At 33.2% G+C, this 14,970-nt stretch overlaps 1 protein-coding gene across 1 annotated transcript; it reads left to right on the forward strand.

Annotated features, from left to right (window-relative positions):
* Nucleotides 1–6,193: 6,193 nt before the first annotated feature.
* On the forward strand, nt 6,194–14,112 carry LOC132163364 (neutral ceramidase 1-like). Its single transcript, XM_059573626.1, has 10 exons — nt 6,194–6,460; nt 6,957–7,351; nt 7,674–7,882; nt 9,037–9,381; nt 10,674–10,938; nt 11,062–11,332; nt 11,436–11,561; nt 12,538–12,601; nt 12,900–13,069; nt 13,339–14,112. The coding sequence occupies exons 2-10, from the start codon at nt 6,993–6,995 to the stop codon at nt 13,885–13,887; spliced, it is 2,358 nt and encodes a 785-aa protein (XP_059429609.1). The 5' UTR covers nt 6,194–6,460; nt 6,957–6,992; the 3' UTR covers nt 13,888–14,112.
* The last annotated feature ends 858 nt before the right edge of the window (nt 14,113–14,970 follow it).

The raw sequence follows: 14,970 nt of genomic DNA on the forward strand, positions 1-14,970 counted from the left end.
TGCTTATATGGTTACATAAAGTGATTATGCCAAATGCCAATGGCCAAATGGCCTTTTGCTGTGCTAGCTTGGATTCCCAGCTAAGGAGTGATGACGGCGTTAGGATATTGCCCTAACGTCTACTGACGGCGGAAGTTCCAAAAATCTCTTTTTGTCTTTTCAATTTTTGTTTTTTCTGAGCATTTTTTCCATTCCATTTTACCCTCTTTTTTTTTTTTCTTTTTTTAGAAACCATACTCAAAACATCAAACACCTGGAAAATGCAAAACAAAAACAACGGCAACTACTCAAAACTAGGATTGAACACCGCTAACCGTCTAATCACTTTTGATAGCGGTTATATAAAATTGCTAACCTAACATTTGAAAAAACTGTTTTATATATATATATATATATATATGAAATGGTGTTATTTTGATGTTTAAATATATAAAAAATGTATACAACTCTATAAACAACGTGTATATAGTAGAGTATTACCGTAAAAATAATAATAACAATACTTAAGAACAAAGAGGAAATAATGGCTCTATTTGTTAATGTGTTTTATGAGCAATTTTGGTTTTTTATTTGAAAAAGTGAAATTTCAAACTAGTGACATGCACTTCATAAGGCGTGATCCACAGCCAATGGAACTACCCATTGGGGATAGCAACGGTTAACATTGAATCAACTTACATGCCTTATTTTTAGAAGCTTTTAATATGAAAAATATTTTGAGATATTCAATCTTAATTGTTGCTTAAACTACAACATACATCTTGTTATTAAAATAGCAGTATGTAAGCTGGATCCTTTTTGTATAATCGAGGCAGTAAACTATATTACTTCAATAAAACAAAAGCAGTTTAAAATCAAAATTTATTGTCTTGGTTATACAAAAGCAAATGGCATTTTATAGACCATTGAATTTAATGAACGCTATAATTTCGTAATATGAGAATCTCCAATTTTGAGTAATTGTAAGGAATCTGAGTCCTATCTTCCACTCTAGCAAAAACATAAATAGCTATATTTTTTGTTAAAAATAAACGATAATTTTGTATACAAATAAAATAAAGTGAAAAATACAACACACGCACACACACACACATATATATATATATATATAAAAGAAATGCTACACATCCCAAATTTTATTTTCAAATGATATGTCACCGTCTTATGAGATTTACTTATTGTGGAAAGTGTGTCACTAACTCATGGAATAGTGACACTGACACATTATTTTGGAACCAATTTTTTGATAAAAAATTTTGAATGTTTAGCGTGTGTGTGTATATATATATCAACCCACCCAACGCTATTGGGCCGAATTGCTCAGGTTCACTCAGTTTTTTTTAAGACCCCTTCAATGGGCCATAACCCATAGTGGACGAGGGGTACCTACGTCAATTAGTGCTTCGTTAAAATTTTATTCTCTATTTTTTTTTTTTATTATTCAAAACAAAAATATTGACAAAAAAACCTAAAACGCAAAACACTTAAATATTATTTTAATATTCATGTCACATCATAACATTTTAAAAAATAAAAATAAAAAATACCCACAAAACACATTAACAAATAGAGCATCGCATACATTTTTAATAGAACATTTAATTTCCATGTGCATTTTTCTAAACGTGTATTGGACTTGCAAGCTTTTAATATATATATATAAGTTTAATAAGCTGAATTTTATTTATTTTTTAAAAATAAAATTATATTCTTCTTTAGGGTCTACTCAATATTTCAAATTGTATTGCCTTCTTCCCTCCCACTCCGATCTACCCCTTACCTCTCTTCTCTCTCACTCACATATCTTCCATCTATATATGTCTCTAAAATCTAAATGAGGCTAGCTAAAGAAGCCCTAATCAAATCGTGAAACAAAACCTCACAACACTTTTTCTCGCCAAATAGTTTTGAGAACCCTATATTCATTTTAAAGTACTAATAGCAACTTTCCTTGAATTTTACTTTATATATCGTTGATTAGTGTATGAGTCAGTGACTCTTGGCGAGGAGACACGAATGGTAAAACTAAAGTAAGGAGCTAAATTTTGAAATGATAACATCAATAATCAATATGGTAATTTTCCATCTAAAAATATCAATGAGACAATGGGCCTTATACCAGCATTTTAGCCATTTTCCATATCCCATATCTTAAGGCAGCTACTGCTATTCGCATTAATTAAACACCAAGCAAGGGAAGGATTGAGATCCTCTTCATTTTTAAGTGAAATAGAGATGAATTATTTCATAATTTAAGTTAAATTTTCACAAATCAAATGATATTATATTGTCACATCATTTGAAATTTTAAATAGCATGACACCATGTACACCAACGGTAGTGAAGACTAGGTGTACATTCACTTACATTTTTCTTCTTATTTTAAAATATATATAATTTTTTTCATGTACCTTTATATCATTGTGCTGATGTAATAATGTCAATCAATCATTGAATTTTTTGTTTTTTAAACAATGATTAATTAAAAATTAATTGACAATGTCACGTCGACAAATTGAAATAAAAATATGATTTCTACAAAACTGTCTTTTAAAAAAATGTCTTTAGGGAAGAACAAATGACATTTTAAAAACAAGTTGACAAGTATTAGAGGTACTTTCATTTGATAAACGCTACATTTTCCAAAAAAAGGTTCACAAAAGTCATGACAAATTACGCACACTCATCTCACGAGTCAAGACATATTTTTCAAAATAATAAATATCATGAAATGATAACACATAATTTGAAAATCAATTTTTGAAAATAAAATAAATTTAGAAAGTATAACACTCCTCATTTCATTTTTACGCTTTCACATAAGATCATATTTGAGATTGTATTTAAGAAATATAGCTTTTAAGTAAAAAAACCGTTTTTTGGTAAAAACTCTATTTTTAAGTTTTTGTCATAAGAACATTTTGACCATTAAAAGCGCTTTCAATTTTTTTAGCAAACGAGTATTTATTTTTTTTTTCAAACGGACTTTTTAAATGTTAAACACACTTTTAAGTTTTAGGCTCTTCAAACACACACCAAAACGGGCTCTAATTGCTACCCAAATTGCTTAAGTCCATTACTTCACACTTCATCATAAGTTATTGAAAAGTATTAGAAAGCCAAACAAATGAACTCAGAAAAATCTTCAAACTGGCATGACAAAAGGTGAGTGGCAAACAAAGAAGAGATAATTGCATTTTTTTTAATTTAAAAACTCTTACCACATAAATTTAAAATTTTTTATAAATTGATTTGTTTGACTCTCTAGCATTTTTTTTAAGTTATTTATAACAAAATTGGCATTAAATAATAACGCTTTTATCGTTTACAATATTCTATTAACTTCCTGTCTCCTCGTAAACAGAATGTACGGAACGAAAAGTTACAAAGTTAAGTGCATCGAAACTTCCATTCAAGGACAGGCACACAGAATAATGCTTAATTTGTTCATGTGTAGCTTTACGTAAACGCTACAACGGAGAATAAGGCATTCTCCATTTATAGCCAAAGAGTAAACAGGAAGGAACATAATTTTAGGTAAAACTAATTTTGAAAGAATTTGTGGTTTTTTTTTTAATTTATTTATTTGTTTTTTAAAATTATGGGACCGGTTGGAAATTGAAACTATCTGGTTTCGCAACTTTCACTCCTAATTTTACAATGCTGATGTGACAGGCAAATTAATTTTTTTTCTTTCTAATTACTGATGTAATAGTTGATTGAGATTGTAACGTTAGCATTGTTAAATAATTGTAAGATTAAATTAGTTTCTAACATTCTTGTGGAAAAATGACTAAATAAGCATATTGGATCAGCAAATTTTTTCTCTAAATTTGATTGAAGAATAAATATTTTAATATAGTATATTAAAGAAATATGTATCCAAAATACACATGATTCTCATATGATTTATTAAAAATATGTGTATGAATTAAAAATGCATATGATTCTATGTGCATATATTTTTTTGGGAAAATTACACTTTATCCCCCCAAAGTTTGAGGCAATTTTTAATTTGACTTCTAATGTTTAAATTTTTGTAATGCACCCACAAACTTCAAAATTTTTGCAATTCGACCAATTTTATCCCAAAATTCTCATATTGCCCCTAATTTTTTATTTTTTTTAAAAAAAATTGGGGTAGCCGTAGCCACCCCTTTGGCCATTTAGTCATTTTTGCACCAACAATTTTTTTTTTATATAAAAAAATAATAATAATAAAAAGTTTGGGGCAATATGAAAATTTTGGGATAAAATTGGTCAAATTGCAAAAATTTGGAAGTTTAAGGGAGTACATTGCAAAAATTACAATATTGAATGTCGAATTAAAAATCGCTTCAAACTTTTGGGGGAGTAAAGTGTACTTTTCCCATTTTTTTTTTATGACTAATTTTCAACACATGTCAATTTAATAAATTAAACTAGAAAATATTAATGAAATCCAACTAGGAGAAAATTTTATACATTAGATAGTTTTAACGATATAAATTTCCTTCATACTAGTATGGAAAAAATATCTTCAAACTCATGTAAAATAGTGCCAAGTATCTATAAACATTTAAAATGTACATTCAATTTTTAATCTCATTAATAGCAATTTACTAATTTAGACTAAATTTAATATATATTTTAAACATTTATAAATACTTTGTACTATTTTACATTGGTGGAAGGATATTTCTTTCCTAAGAAAATTTCTGTGCTAGATTTAATTGCTTTTCTCGGATGTCAAGTCCACCTATTCGAATTTGCCAATTTGGTGGTGTCTGAAATGGGCCCACCACACCTTCGATGACATTTCCTGCGGGCTGCGCATTTTTGGAATATAGCTTGTGTTGCCGTTTCAAGTTCGGTTTTTGACGTTTTAACGCTTCCTCCTATACTCCTACGTGTTGGTTAGCTGAACAACCTGAAAGGGAATGATTATTTTTGCCTTTACGCTTCGAGGCATGGGAAATTCGTGTTTCATATCCAATTAGCAACACGTCATACATTGGTAGATATTTTATAAAAAGTTACAGAATCAGTCTCGCTGCCTGCGGGCTGCGTATTTGTCGAATGTGATTTGAATTTTATATAATCGAATCATGTCGTTTACGTTTGTGTAAAAAATGGTCATTCCATTAGCATTTCTAACAGAATTTAATGTCATATGACAATTGAGACATTTAGCACTAATAATATATCATCATTTCTATATTATTTATTGGAAAATGTTATTATTATTATTATTTTTTTAAAAATAAAAATAAAAATAAAAATTGACCCTTAATTCTTTTACTTAGTTTTAAAAAATAATATCAATCTAGAACTAAGAGAATACAAGAATAACACTTAGCATTTTCGTTATTAATTCATGACAGAATCTTTTATTAGATTAACAAATTACTAACACATGGCTCGTATATGACATTATGTGACCCTTTTTTAAAGGGTAATGTTAATTGTTTTCATGATGTTCTTTTGGTCTTTACGTGGATATTATTTTCTAAAAATGTAAAAAAGAAACTAACACTTATCTATTTTACTTGTGTTTTATAAAGTAATATCTACATAAGATCACAAGAACACTATGAGAACATCTACCATCTACCATTTTCCTTTTGTAAACACCTAAGCCAAATCACAAAATAATTGGTTCATTTGTTTCATTGAAAAAAAGAAAGAGAAATGCTATTTTTTTTTAAAAAATAAAAGTTAGTTCCTAAATGATGTGTTACAGTCAATAAATTGATGACACATTTTCTAAAATAATAAATCTTATGTAATGGTGACACGTCATTTGAAAATCCACTTAATTTTTTTTTTTTTGGGAAAATGTTAGGTTTATAAACAAAGTTTATAAAAAAAACATTTATAAACTAATGTAGCACAACATGATTGTGTTTTTTAACATTTGAATTTATCTCATATCCAATCATGTTATGCTACATCAGTTTGTAAAATTTTTTTTGAAAAATTTGTTTATAAACTTAACATTCACCTTTTTTTTTTTTTTTCCTTGAAAAGTGTAGCACAAGAAAATAAAAGAAAAGAAGAGAAGAGAAGAGAAGAGAAGAGAAGAAGTTAAAAATAAAAAAAAATAAAAGCGCTTGAGTTTCGGATCGGATCCGACATCCAAGTCCATCTGAGACCGATTCGGTCGACATCCAGTATCCAATTCTTCACCAGCGATTGCTCGGAGGTCCCGTACACCCATGGGACATTGGGACCCACCTAATTCCAATATTAAATCCAACGTTATAAACCGGGGTCGCACTACCGAACCAAGCTGCCACTCTTGCATCGCTTCTCAGCTACCAGTTTGTTTTCTTAACTTTGACTCCTGTTCAAGCTTTGTGTGTGTACTCTCCAGAGGCCCGCCTCTCGCTCACTCCCTCTCTCAGAAATTTTGTCAAACACTACATAATCAAGTTAGCAGAAACTGCTTTGAAATGATCGTAGTATTCTAACTGCTAAGGTACAATCTCTACTGCAAATTCATGTTACTGATATTCTTGCTATTTCGTTTATAGGGTTTTACCTTTACTAATCGCATTTTTTTTAGCTATTTTCTAATCTAATCATTGATAGAGATTTATCTCGTGGTGCATAATTAGTTGTACCCTCAAGAAGCTTCAAACTACGATCATGCGCGAGAGAATACCTGAAAATTTGTGTTAAATTTCGTTTGTGATAATATATGCCTAGCTACTAGAATTGATCAAGACTGGGTTAGTTATTTGTACTTGGATTAATGCTTCTTTGAGTTGAATCTGTTTGTTTTCCTGATAAGCGGTATTTGGGTTCTTTAGCTTACTACATGTTATTGTTCAGTTTTTTCTGAAATTGGTTACAATTTAAGCAATCAAGGGGTTGTAATAATTAATCAAACAAGAAATGGGTTTCCTATTGTAATGGGACTTGTCTAGCTGTTGTGCACTGATTTACTGACACAGCATATGTTCTTGATGAAGGCAAATGAGAAGAACTGATTGAGCTCGCATTTATCTATGTGCTTGAGTGCCATGGAGTTTTCATCTCGTTTTAATCTTGGGGTTCGGAGGTCATGTGCAACTATTTGGTTATGGATGGCTTTGGTGCTCCTGCTGCATAATAGTAGAGGGGTAGTCTCAGATTCCAAGTATTCGATTGGGCTTGGAAGCTATGACATTACAGGACCCGCAGCTGATGTTAATATGATGGGATATGCTAATACAGAACAGATCGCATCCGGGATTCACTTCAGACTGCGAGCTCGCACTTTTATTGTTGCGGAGCCTGAAGGGAACCGGGTAGTATTTGTTAATCTTGATGCTTGCATGGGTTCACAACTTGTAACAATTAAAGTGATTGAGAGGTTGAAGGCCAGGTATTTAATATACTATGCTTCAAGCTATGACTTGTTTTTGTGATCAGTGCATATCTCTTGATAGAATAAATAATTTATATGCCACGTAAAGTCCACCATGTGAGGTAAGAGCAACACATATTGTGATGCATAAACTCTTTTATTGTCAGAGATTTTTTTTAAAAAAAGGCACCATGTTGTTTACAACATGTTGTGATTGGTAGCAGGTTTTTTCAAAATGGATGAACATTAGTTACGCATTTTTAATGCCAAAATGAGTTTATTGGACGTTTCCAATTCTCTAACTATCTAACTGAAATTACTTCATCTTGTTATTTGGCAGGTATGGAGACTTATATACAGAAAAGAATGTAGCTATTAGTGGAATTCACACTCATTCTGGCCCTGGGGGCTATCTCCAATATGTTACGTATATTGTAACATCTCTTGGATTTGTACGCCAGTCATTTGATATCCTTGTTGACGGGATTGAGAAAAGCATTATACAAGCTCACGAAAATCTCCGGCCAGGATCAATTTTTGTAAGCAAGGGTAAGGGAAAGAGCTCTTATACTAGCAGCATCCTTTGGGTGTTAACATGTGCTAATGGTTCTTTTTTATTTTTCTTCGTTCTTATTCTGCCTCCCTCTTTCAACATTTGTTTACTGTGTTTGCATTCTAATTTCTTAAGATCATACAAAATGTGTATATTTATTAATGATCATATTTGTGGATCAAAATGATGAAGAAAAAGGCTTGTTGGTTTCGGTTTTGCATTTATATTTTTCTTGATGGCTGCATCAAGTATGAAGCATTATTTAGAAATTTGGATTTTACTATTTAGATTTTTAATTATCTACATGGCTCGGACTTGCTCCTCTTCTACTATTATTGTTATTTGCTGCATTATTTGATGGTCCCTGGAATTGGAACCCATGCTACTCTTTTATCTTTGGAGCACCTCGTTTGAATGCTTGCTTGTGTATTTGGTCAGTGACCTTGTTCGTCTTCTAATGTATTTATGTAACAAAAAAAGAAAAGAAAAGAAAAGCTGGAATCCTTACAATATAACCGCAATGTGTGTACCATGTGCTCTACATTTCAATTGTAAGTTGGTTCTTGTAACTTATTTTAATGACAACAATATACTATTGGATTACTTGCGCTCTCAAGATCTCTTTCAAGCTTCTATTCAGTGTTAACTCTTTAGTAATGTTTGTCTGATTTGATACCATTTAACTATATGTGCCCTGCTTTAAGAGTTACCCACATGTATTAGGAGAACCCAGTGGCTCAATTTATGTGCTTGCTTTTCGTAAGTATTAACTTTCGCCCGTCTAGATCTGGTTCTATGCATAGATAATGCTAGCTCTTCAGACATGCATTGTAAAATTCAGCATCTTTAATAAAAATCAAGGGCCATGTCCTCTTTCCTAGATGCCTTTAGCAATCTGTTACTGTGCTGGACTTATAAGTTGCCCAAAAAGAAAAATACAGGATAAATAAATATTAACCTCAAGTGGAGAAATAGGGCTCCTATTTTGAACTTAGAATCCAACAGTAAGAGAACTTTATATATAGTACTGGTTTGTTGCACCAACTATTATATGCTGTTTTGGAAAATTTGACTAGATCTTTTTTCTTTTTTTTTTCTTTTTTTTTCAATTACAGTACATTCTGATGTAGGTTTTGGTTTCAACTTACAGGACAGCTCTTAGATGCTGGTGTCAACCGCAGTCCTAGTGCTTATCTTTATAATCCCGCAGCAGAGCGTAGTAAATATAAGTATGATGTTGACAAGGAAATGACCCTTTTGAAGTTTGAAGATGATGAGTGGGGTCCAGTTGGTAGCTTTAATTGGTTTGCAACTCATGGAACTTCTATGAGTCGTACAAATTCATTGATAAGTGGGGATAACAAAGGCGCTGCTGCAAGATTTATGGAAGACTGGTTTGAGCAGAATGGTATTGGAAGCTCATATTCTGATAAATTTGGAGCTGATGGAATCCCATGGAGAGTCTCAAACATAAGTCCTGACGTTCATGATAACCGTAAGTTACTACCTCTTGCTTTTGATTCTAATACATTTATTTTAAGGATGGTTAGGCTATCAACACTTCATAGTATTCAAATCAGGTCCTAAAAGGAATTATACAATTAATACGTTACTTCTGTATGGCTACAGTTTCTGGTCTCTCAATCAAAAAGTCTCTAATCTCTACCATGTTGATCAAACTATTTATTCAATAAATCAGTAACCTGCCCGTGCTGACGGGGCAAGACTCTTTTCAGGGTATGGAGTCTGTGTTGCAGATGAACTAGATTTTCCTGGATATATTGTGTAATAGTATATAGAAGTTCTATTAGTTTAAGAATTGAAACAAATATGATAAAAAATACAAGGCCACAAACTTACATTACTATTTAGTTACTTATCAAAAAAACTTACACTACTATATAGTTAATCATTTGGTTGATTTTTTATTTGTTGTGCTTAATTGTCAACTTAACTGGCAACCTATGGTTTGGAAAAAGGCACTGGCTTGATTCCTGAATCTATGCCTGTAGTTGATATCACTTGCTCGTGGTGGTAAGAGATGTTACTCAATTTGACATGTGCTTCTCTTGGTTTAGATTGTCCTTATGTAATGAAGGGCATATTTGTTTATTAGAAAAGAGGACTCATCCAAAAAAACAAAAAGAAAAAAAGAAAGAAAGAAATAAAGAAAAAAACTGTGATGGGCATGGTTTATAAGATTATCCTGTTACCTTTCACAGAATTGCTTGTAAATCTTTCTACCAACTCTAGATCATGCTTTCTAGGTTGAGTAGTAGGTGCTCTACAGCAATATTTAATAGGTTTGAAGACTATTTGGTGTATGTACATGTTAAAAGTTGGGTCTCATTGCATCTTAGCTTTTGTGGGTTTGGCCAGGATTGTCTGCTTACAAGGTATTGGTACTTCGTTAAATGTGATTTATGCTAGGAATTAAGCTATATCAGCATCTATGTTAACATAATATATGGAGATCAAACAAAGATTATTTTTCACTATGATAAATTTGTTAGTAATTATAATACTGAAGAATGCTTACTTATCAAAAAAAAAAATATACTGAAGAATGCCAACTTGGATATGATATAGATATTTCACTGACAAAACTTATGTCAAGTCGGCACATGTATGGCTGGGATTTTGAAGGGTCCAAGTACTGCCATCTAAGCACAACTATGTTCCAAGTGTTGCAATCTAGAACACAACTACGTTTTTATTAGGGAAAGTGAAGGGGAAATTCAATTCCATCATTTAAAAAAAAAAAAAAAAAAAACATTTCTGATGCAGACCATGAGTTACTGGAGCTCGCTGCATTCTTCCAGTCTCCTCCTGGCAGACCAGCAGCCAGCATTCCGAGTGTTGCTAGACGTGTCAGGAGTGCTCTCAGGCAAGATAACAAGCCTGCATTTGTATCTGCTTTTTGTCAATCGAACTGTGGTGATGTTAGCCCAAATGTTCTTGGCGCATTCTGCACAGACACTGGGCTACCTTGTGACTTCAATCACAGTACATGTGGTGGGAAGAATGAGTTGTGCTATGGCCGAGGACCAGGGTACTTATCCCTCTTACCACTAAGATATTTCCTTTTTATTTTTTGTTTTCTTTTTGTATCATAACATATGTGTACAGAATGATTGTGTGGATACTAAATTGCATTCCATACTTGACATGGCAGTTACCCTGATGAATTTGAAAGTACACGTATTATTGGAGAGAGGCAATTCAGAAAGGCTGTAGAGCTTTTTAACAAAGCATCTGAACAGTTAGAGGGGAAGGTTGACTATCGTCACGCATACATAGACTTCTCACAACTTGAGGTGACACTTCCGAACAAGGGAGGAGGCTCTAAGGTGGTAAAAACATGCCCTGCTGCAATGGGATTTGGATTTGCTGCTGGAACAACCGATGGACCTGGAGCTTTTGATTTTAAGCAAGGAGATGACAAGGTATTGGCAATAGCAATTCTTTACAGGCTAGGCATTGTAAAAATGCTCTTCTACTGTTCAGATATTGTTTCCATGGTCACTGTTTACTCTAATGTTTTGTCAGGGAAATCCTTTCTGGAGGTTGGTGCGTGACGTACTAAAAACACCAGACAAGGAACAAGTTGATTGTCAAAAACCAAAGCCCATCTTGCTTGATACTGGTGAAATGAAGCAACCATATGATTGGGCTGTAAGTTGCTGACTTATTTTGCACATAATTCTATGAGTGTGCATAGTTTATGTGAGTAGATTGTAATGATTTAATGCCTAAAAAATGTTGACTTATTTTGTTTTGGAAATCAAATTTTCTTGATCAGCACGAGACAGTGTAGTGCTGCATTAGTTCTTGTAGTATCATGTTGGTAGGCAGTACCTGGATGCATTTGTGAAATTTAGGTCTGAAATCCTTTATCGTATGTGCTTATTGGTCTGTTCCTAGAAGTGACAATTATATTTATTTCCTTCTATACGGATTATACTCCTCTGTATAAGATATAAAAATTACAGGTGAAGGGTCCAGACTGAGTATTGAACCAGAGTCTTTCTGATGTCAAACTATTTAAACTTGGTATAGCAAACTGTGAAGTCTCATACATTGCATTCTATAATAATTGGTAATGAGTTTTTAATAAATTCCATCCGACTGTCTCTAGCTTTTTTTATTCGAATAGTCTGTGCCTATAATTGACTGATTGGAGAATTCATTGGAGTTCAGAGATGGGCAATAGTGATTTCTTTTTGAGCTATGTGAGATTGTTGAGGTTGGGAACATAGTTTTAAGAAATCCTAATGCCCTGAATGGGTGGCCATAAGGTTTACTAAAGGCATTTTCCTAAACAGCGGTAGTCCTGCCTGAAAAGCAAAGCAATGGCATCACATTGGAGTTCATTAAGAAATACGTGATTGGAAGATTGCAAACATTTGATATATGAAATTGTCTTCAGGACATTTACTGTCTTATCTCTGTCAAAAAGTGATTAATGTTGACCTAATTTTTTATTTTTTTTATTTTTTTTTTGAGATTCCTCCTTGATTTATATCTACTAGTAACCAGAATATTTTGTTATAGATGTCTTCTGAGCCCACTACTCAGCCTTTAATTTTTTTCCTCTAAAAAATTTCTAGTTTTGCTTACTAAAATTTTTGTTTGTCCATGGTATTTGCAGCCTTCAATACTTCCAATCCAGATCCTCAGAATAGGACAGTTGGTCATTCTCAGTGCTCCTGGAGGTAATAGGTTACCTTGTTTATCTTTCCATTCTTTTCTTGCAAGGTATTAATTATACCACCATTAAGAGATTCGTTTCATTTTCTTAACCAATTCTTAAACTTGATTAGAATGAGAAACTGATAATTATGCATTCACTTCCTGTAAAGAAAATTATGAAGCACCAGATTTATGTTTTCCTTGGCAATCAATTCTTACGGTTGCTTCTAGACATTTAAACTACATATTCTTTTTCCTTTATGTTAGCCAACATGGTTCTTTCTTCGCTCATGATTTTTCTGATTGTTTTGGTTCTTATAGAATTTACAACAATGGCTGGGAGGCGTCTCCGCGATGCTGTGAAGACGGTGCTCACTATTGGAGGTCATGGAGACTTCAATAACAATGTTCATGTTGTTATAGCAGGGTTGACTAATACCTATTCACAGTATGTGACTACGGTTGAAGAGTACGAGGCCCAGAGATATGAGGTCAGTTCTTGGTTGCATGGAACCAATGCATTCGGTTTTTATATTTAAAAATAAAGTAATATTAGCTATATGTATAACACAGCTTACATTACATATTCGAGAAATTGTTTTGTTGTTCATGTACCATGATGGATTACATGCTGTTTACAAATAATTAAATTGCAGTCAAAACAGTGATCATACCCTTCTATTTTTTACTCTTTTAATGTGGCAATTGTTGCCTTTAATTATTTTTTCTATTTTCTTGTCATTGATGTTTTGGTGCTCAGGGAGCCTCCACCCTATACGGTCCACATACACTGAGTGCCTACATTCAGGAGTTCAAGAAGCTTGCGAGTGCTATCATCACTGGCCAACCTGTTGAACCAGGGCCACAACCCCCAGATCTCTTGGAGAAGCAAATAGGCTTACTCACCCCAGTCGTGGTGGATGCAACCCCTCGTGGCGTAAATTTCGGGGATGTCAGCTCCGATGTTCCCAAAAATTCAACCTTTAAGAGAGGAGACTTGGTGACGATCACCTTCTGGACAGCTTGCCCCCGAAATGACCTCAAGACTGAAGGTACATTTGCCCTTGTGGAGATCCTCCGTGGGAAGGATTCGTGGGTTCCGGCTTATGATGATGATGATTTCTGCCTGCGTTTTAAGTGGTCAAGACCATCTAAACTCAGTGCTCGGAGTCAGGCAACAGTAGAATGGAGAATCCCGGAATCCGCACTAGCCGGTGTGTACAGAATAAGCCATTTTGGTGCTTCAAAGAGTATTATAGGATCAGTTCGCCATTTCACAGGTTCATCTAGTGCGTTTGTGGTTGCTTGAGAGTCTCTTTTCTATTTACATATATGTAAGGTAGTGTGTAAAGCTATTTAGCATGAGAACGTCTATATATATGGTTTGTTTATATATGTACGCCAATGGCTAGAGCTAAAGCTATTTGGCCTGGAAATCTTGAACGTGTTCACCTAATGTAAACGGAAAACCAGCCGAGTCCAATAAAAGGCAATATCGGGATCCTATGATAGGCGGGTCCAGCGAATCAGCCTCTGTTTTGTGTTTTAGGAATTGTAACATGTGAACTTCACCTGTGTCTAGACCATATGGGTGGATTGACATCCCAACAATTCTAAAGATCTCGGCAATTTTAAACTTAAAACAAAAAACAAAAAACAAAACAAAAGTAATTAAAGAGATGGCCAGACAATTTTGAGGTGGTTGGCAATTGTAAGGATCTTGATTAAGTGTTAATCACATATGTGTTGTTATTTTAAAATGACTAATTACTTTGGTGTCATTTATAATCACATAATGCTTTAATACTACATAGCATTATTAGGTTGCTTTGATACTATTTGTAACAAGCGAAAATGTTAGTTACATATATGCTATCACTCTAACATGACTAACTAATTTGGAGCCCATAAAATTATTTATAAAAGCTAATTCTCATATAGTAAAGAATCAAACTTAACACTTATAAGTGTTTTTATAATCTATCAGTCTATGTGAGTTTTTTATCTTTCTAATATGGAATTAAAGTGTTATAGCAATCGCCTTGAAGAGTGGTCAACAACTATTTTAGCCTTTGAGGAGGTGGCCAGCTATCCCACGAGAATGGTTTGGGTGATAAAAACTATCATAACCACTCTCATGTGGGTGACCAATCACCGCTTGGAGTAGAGGGTGGTCAGTCACCTCTAAACCCATAAGGGTGGTCACATCACCTTGTGGAACCATCCCTCTTAGTGCTCAACGAGATAGTGCGGTTACTCCCAAATTCTCAATGGTTCAATGGTGGTTTTTTTTTTTTTTTTTTTTAAATAATTTTTTAAAGCATATGTGGCTTAATCTAAACAATTTATCACACACATATATAAATAGAAGCCTTTAAGAGAATATTAAAAG

Source organism: Corylus avellana, chromosome ca10 (assembly GCF_901000735.1).
Source record: "Corylus avellana chromosome ca10, CavTom2PMs-1.0".
Classification (NCBI taxonomy): Eukaryota; Viridiplantae; Streptophyta; class Magnoliopsida; order Fagales; family Betulaceae; genus Corylus; species Corylus avellana.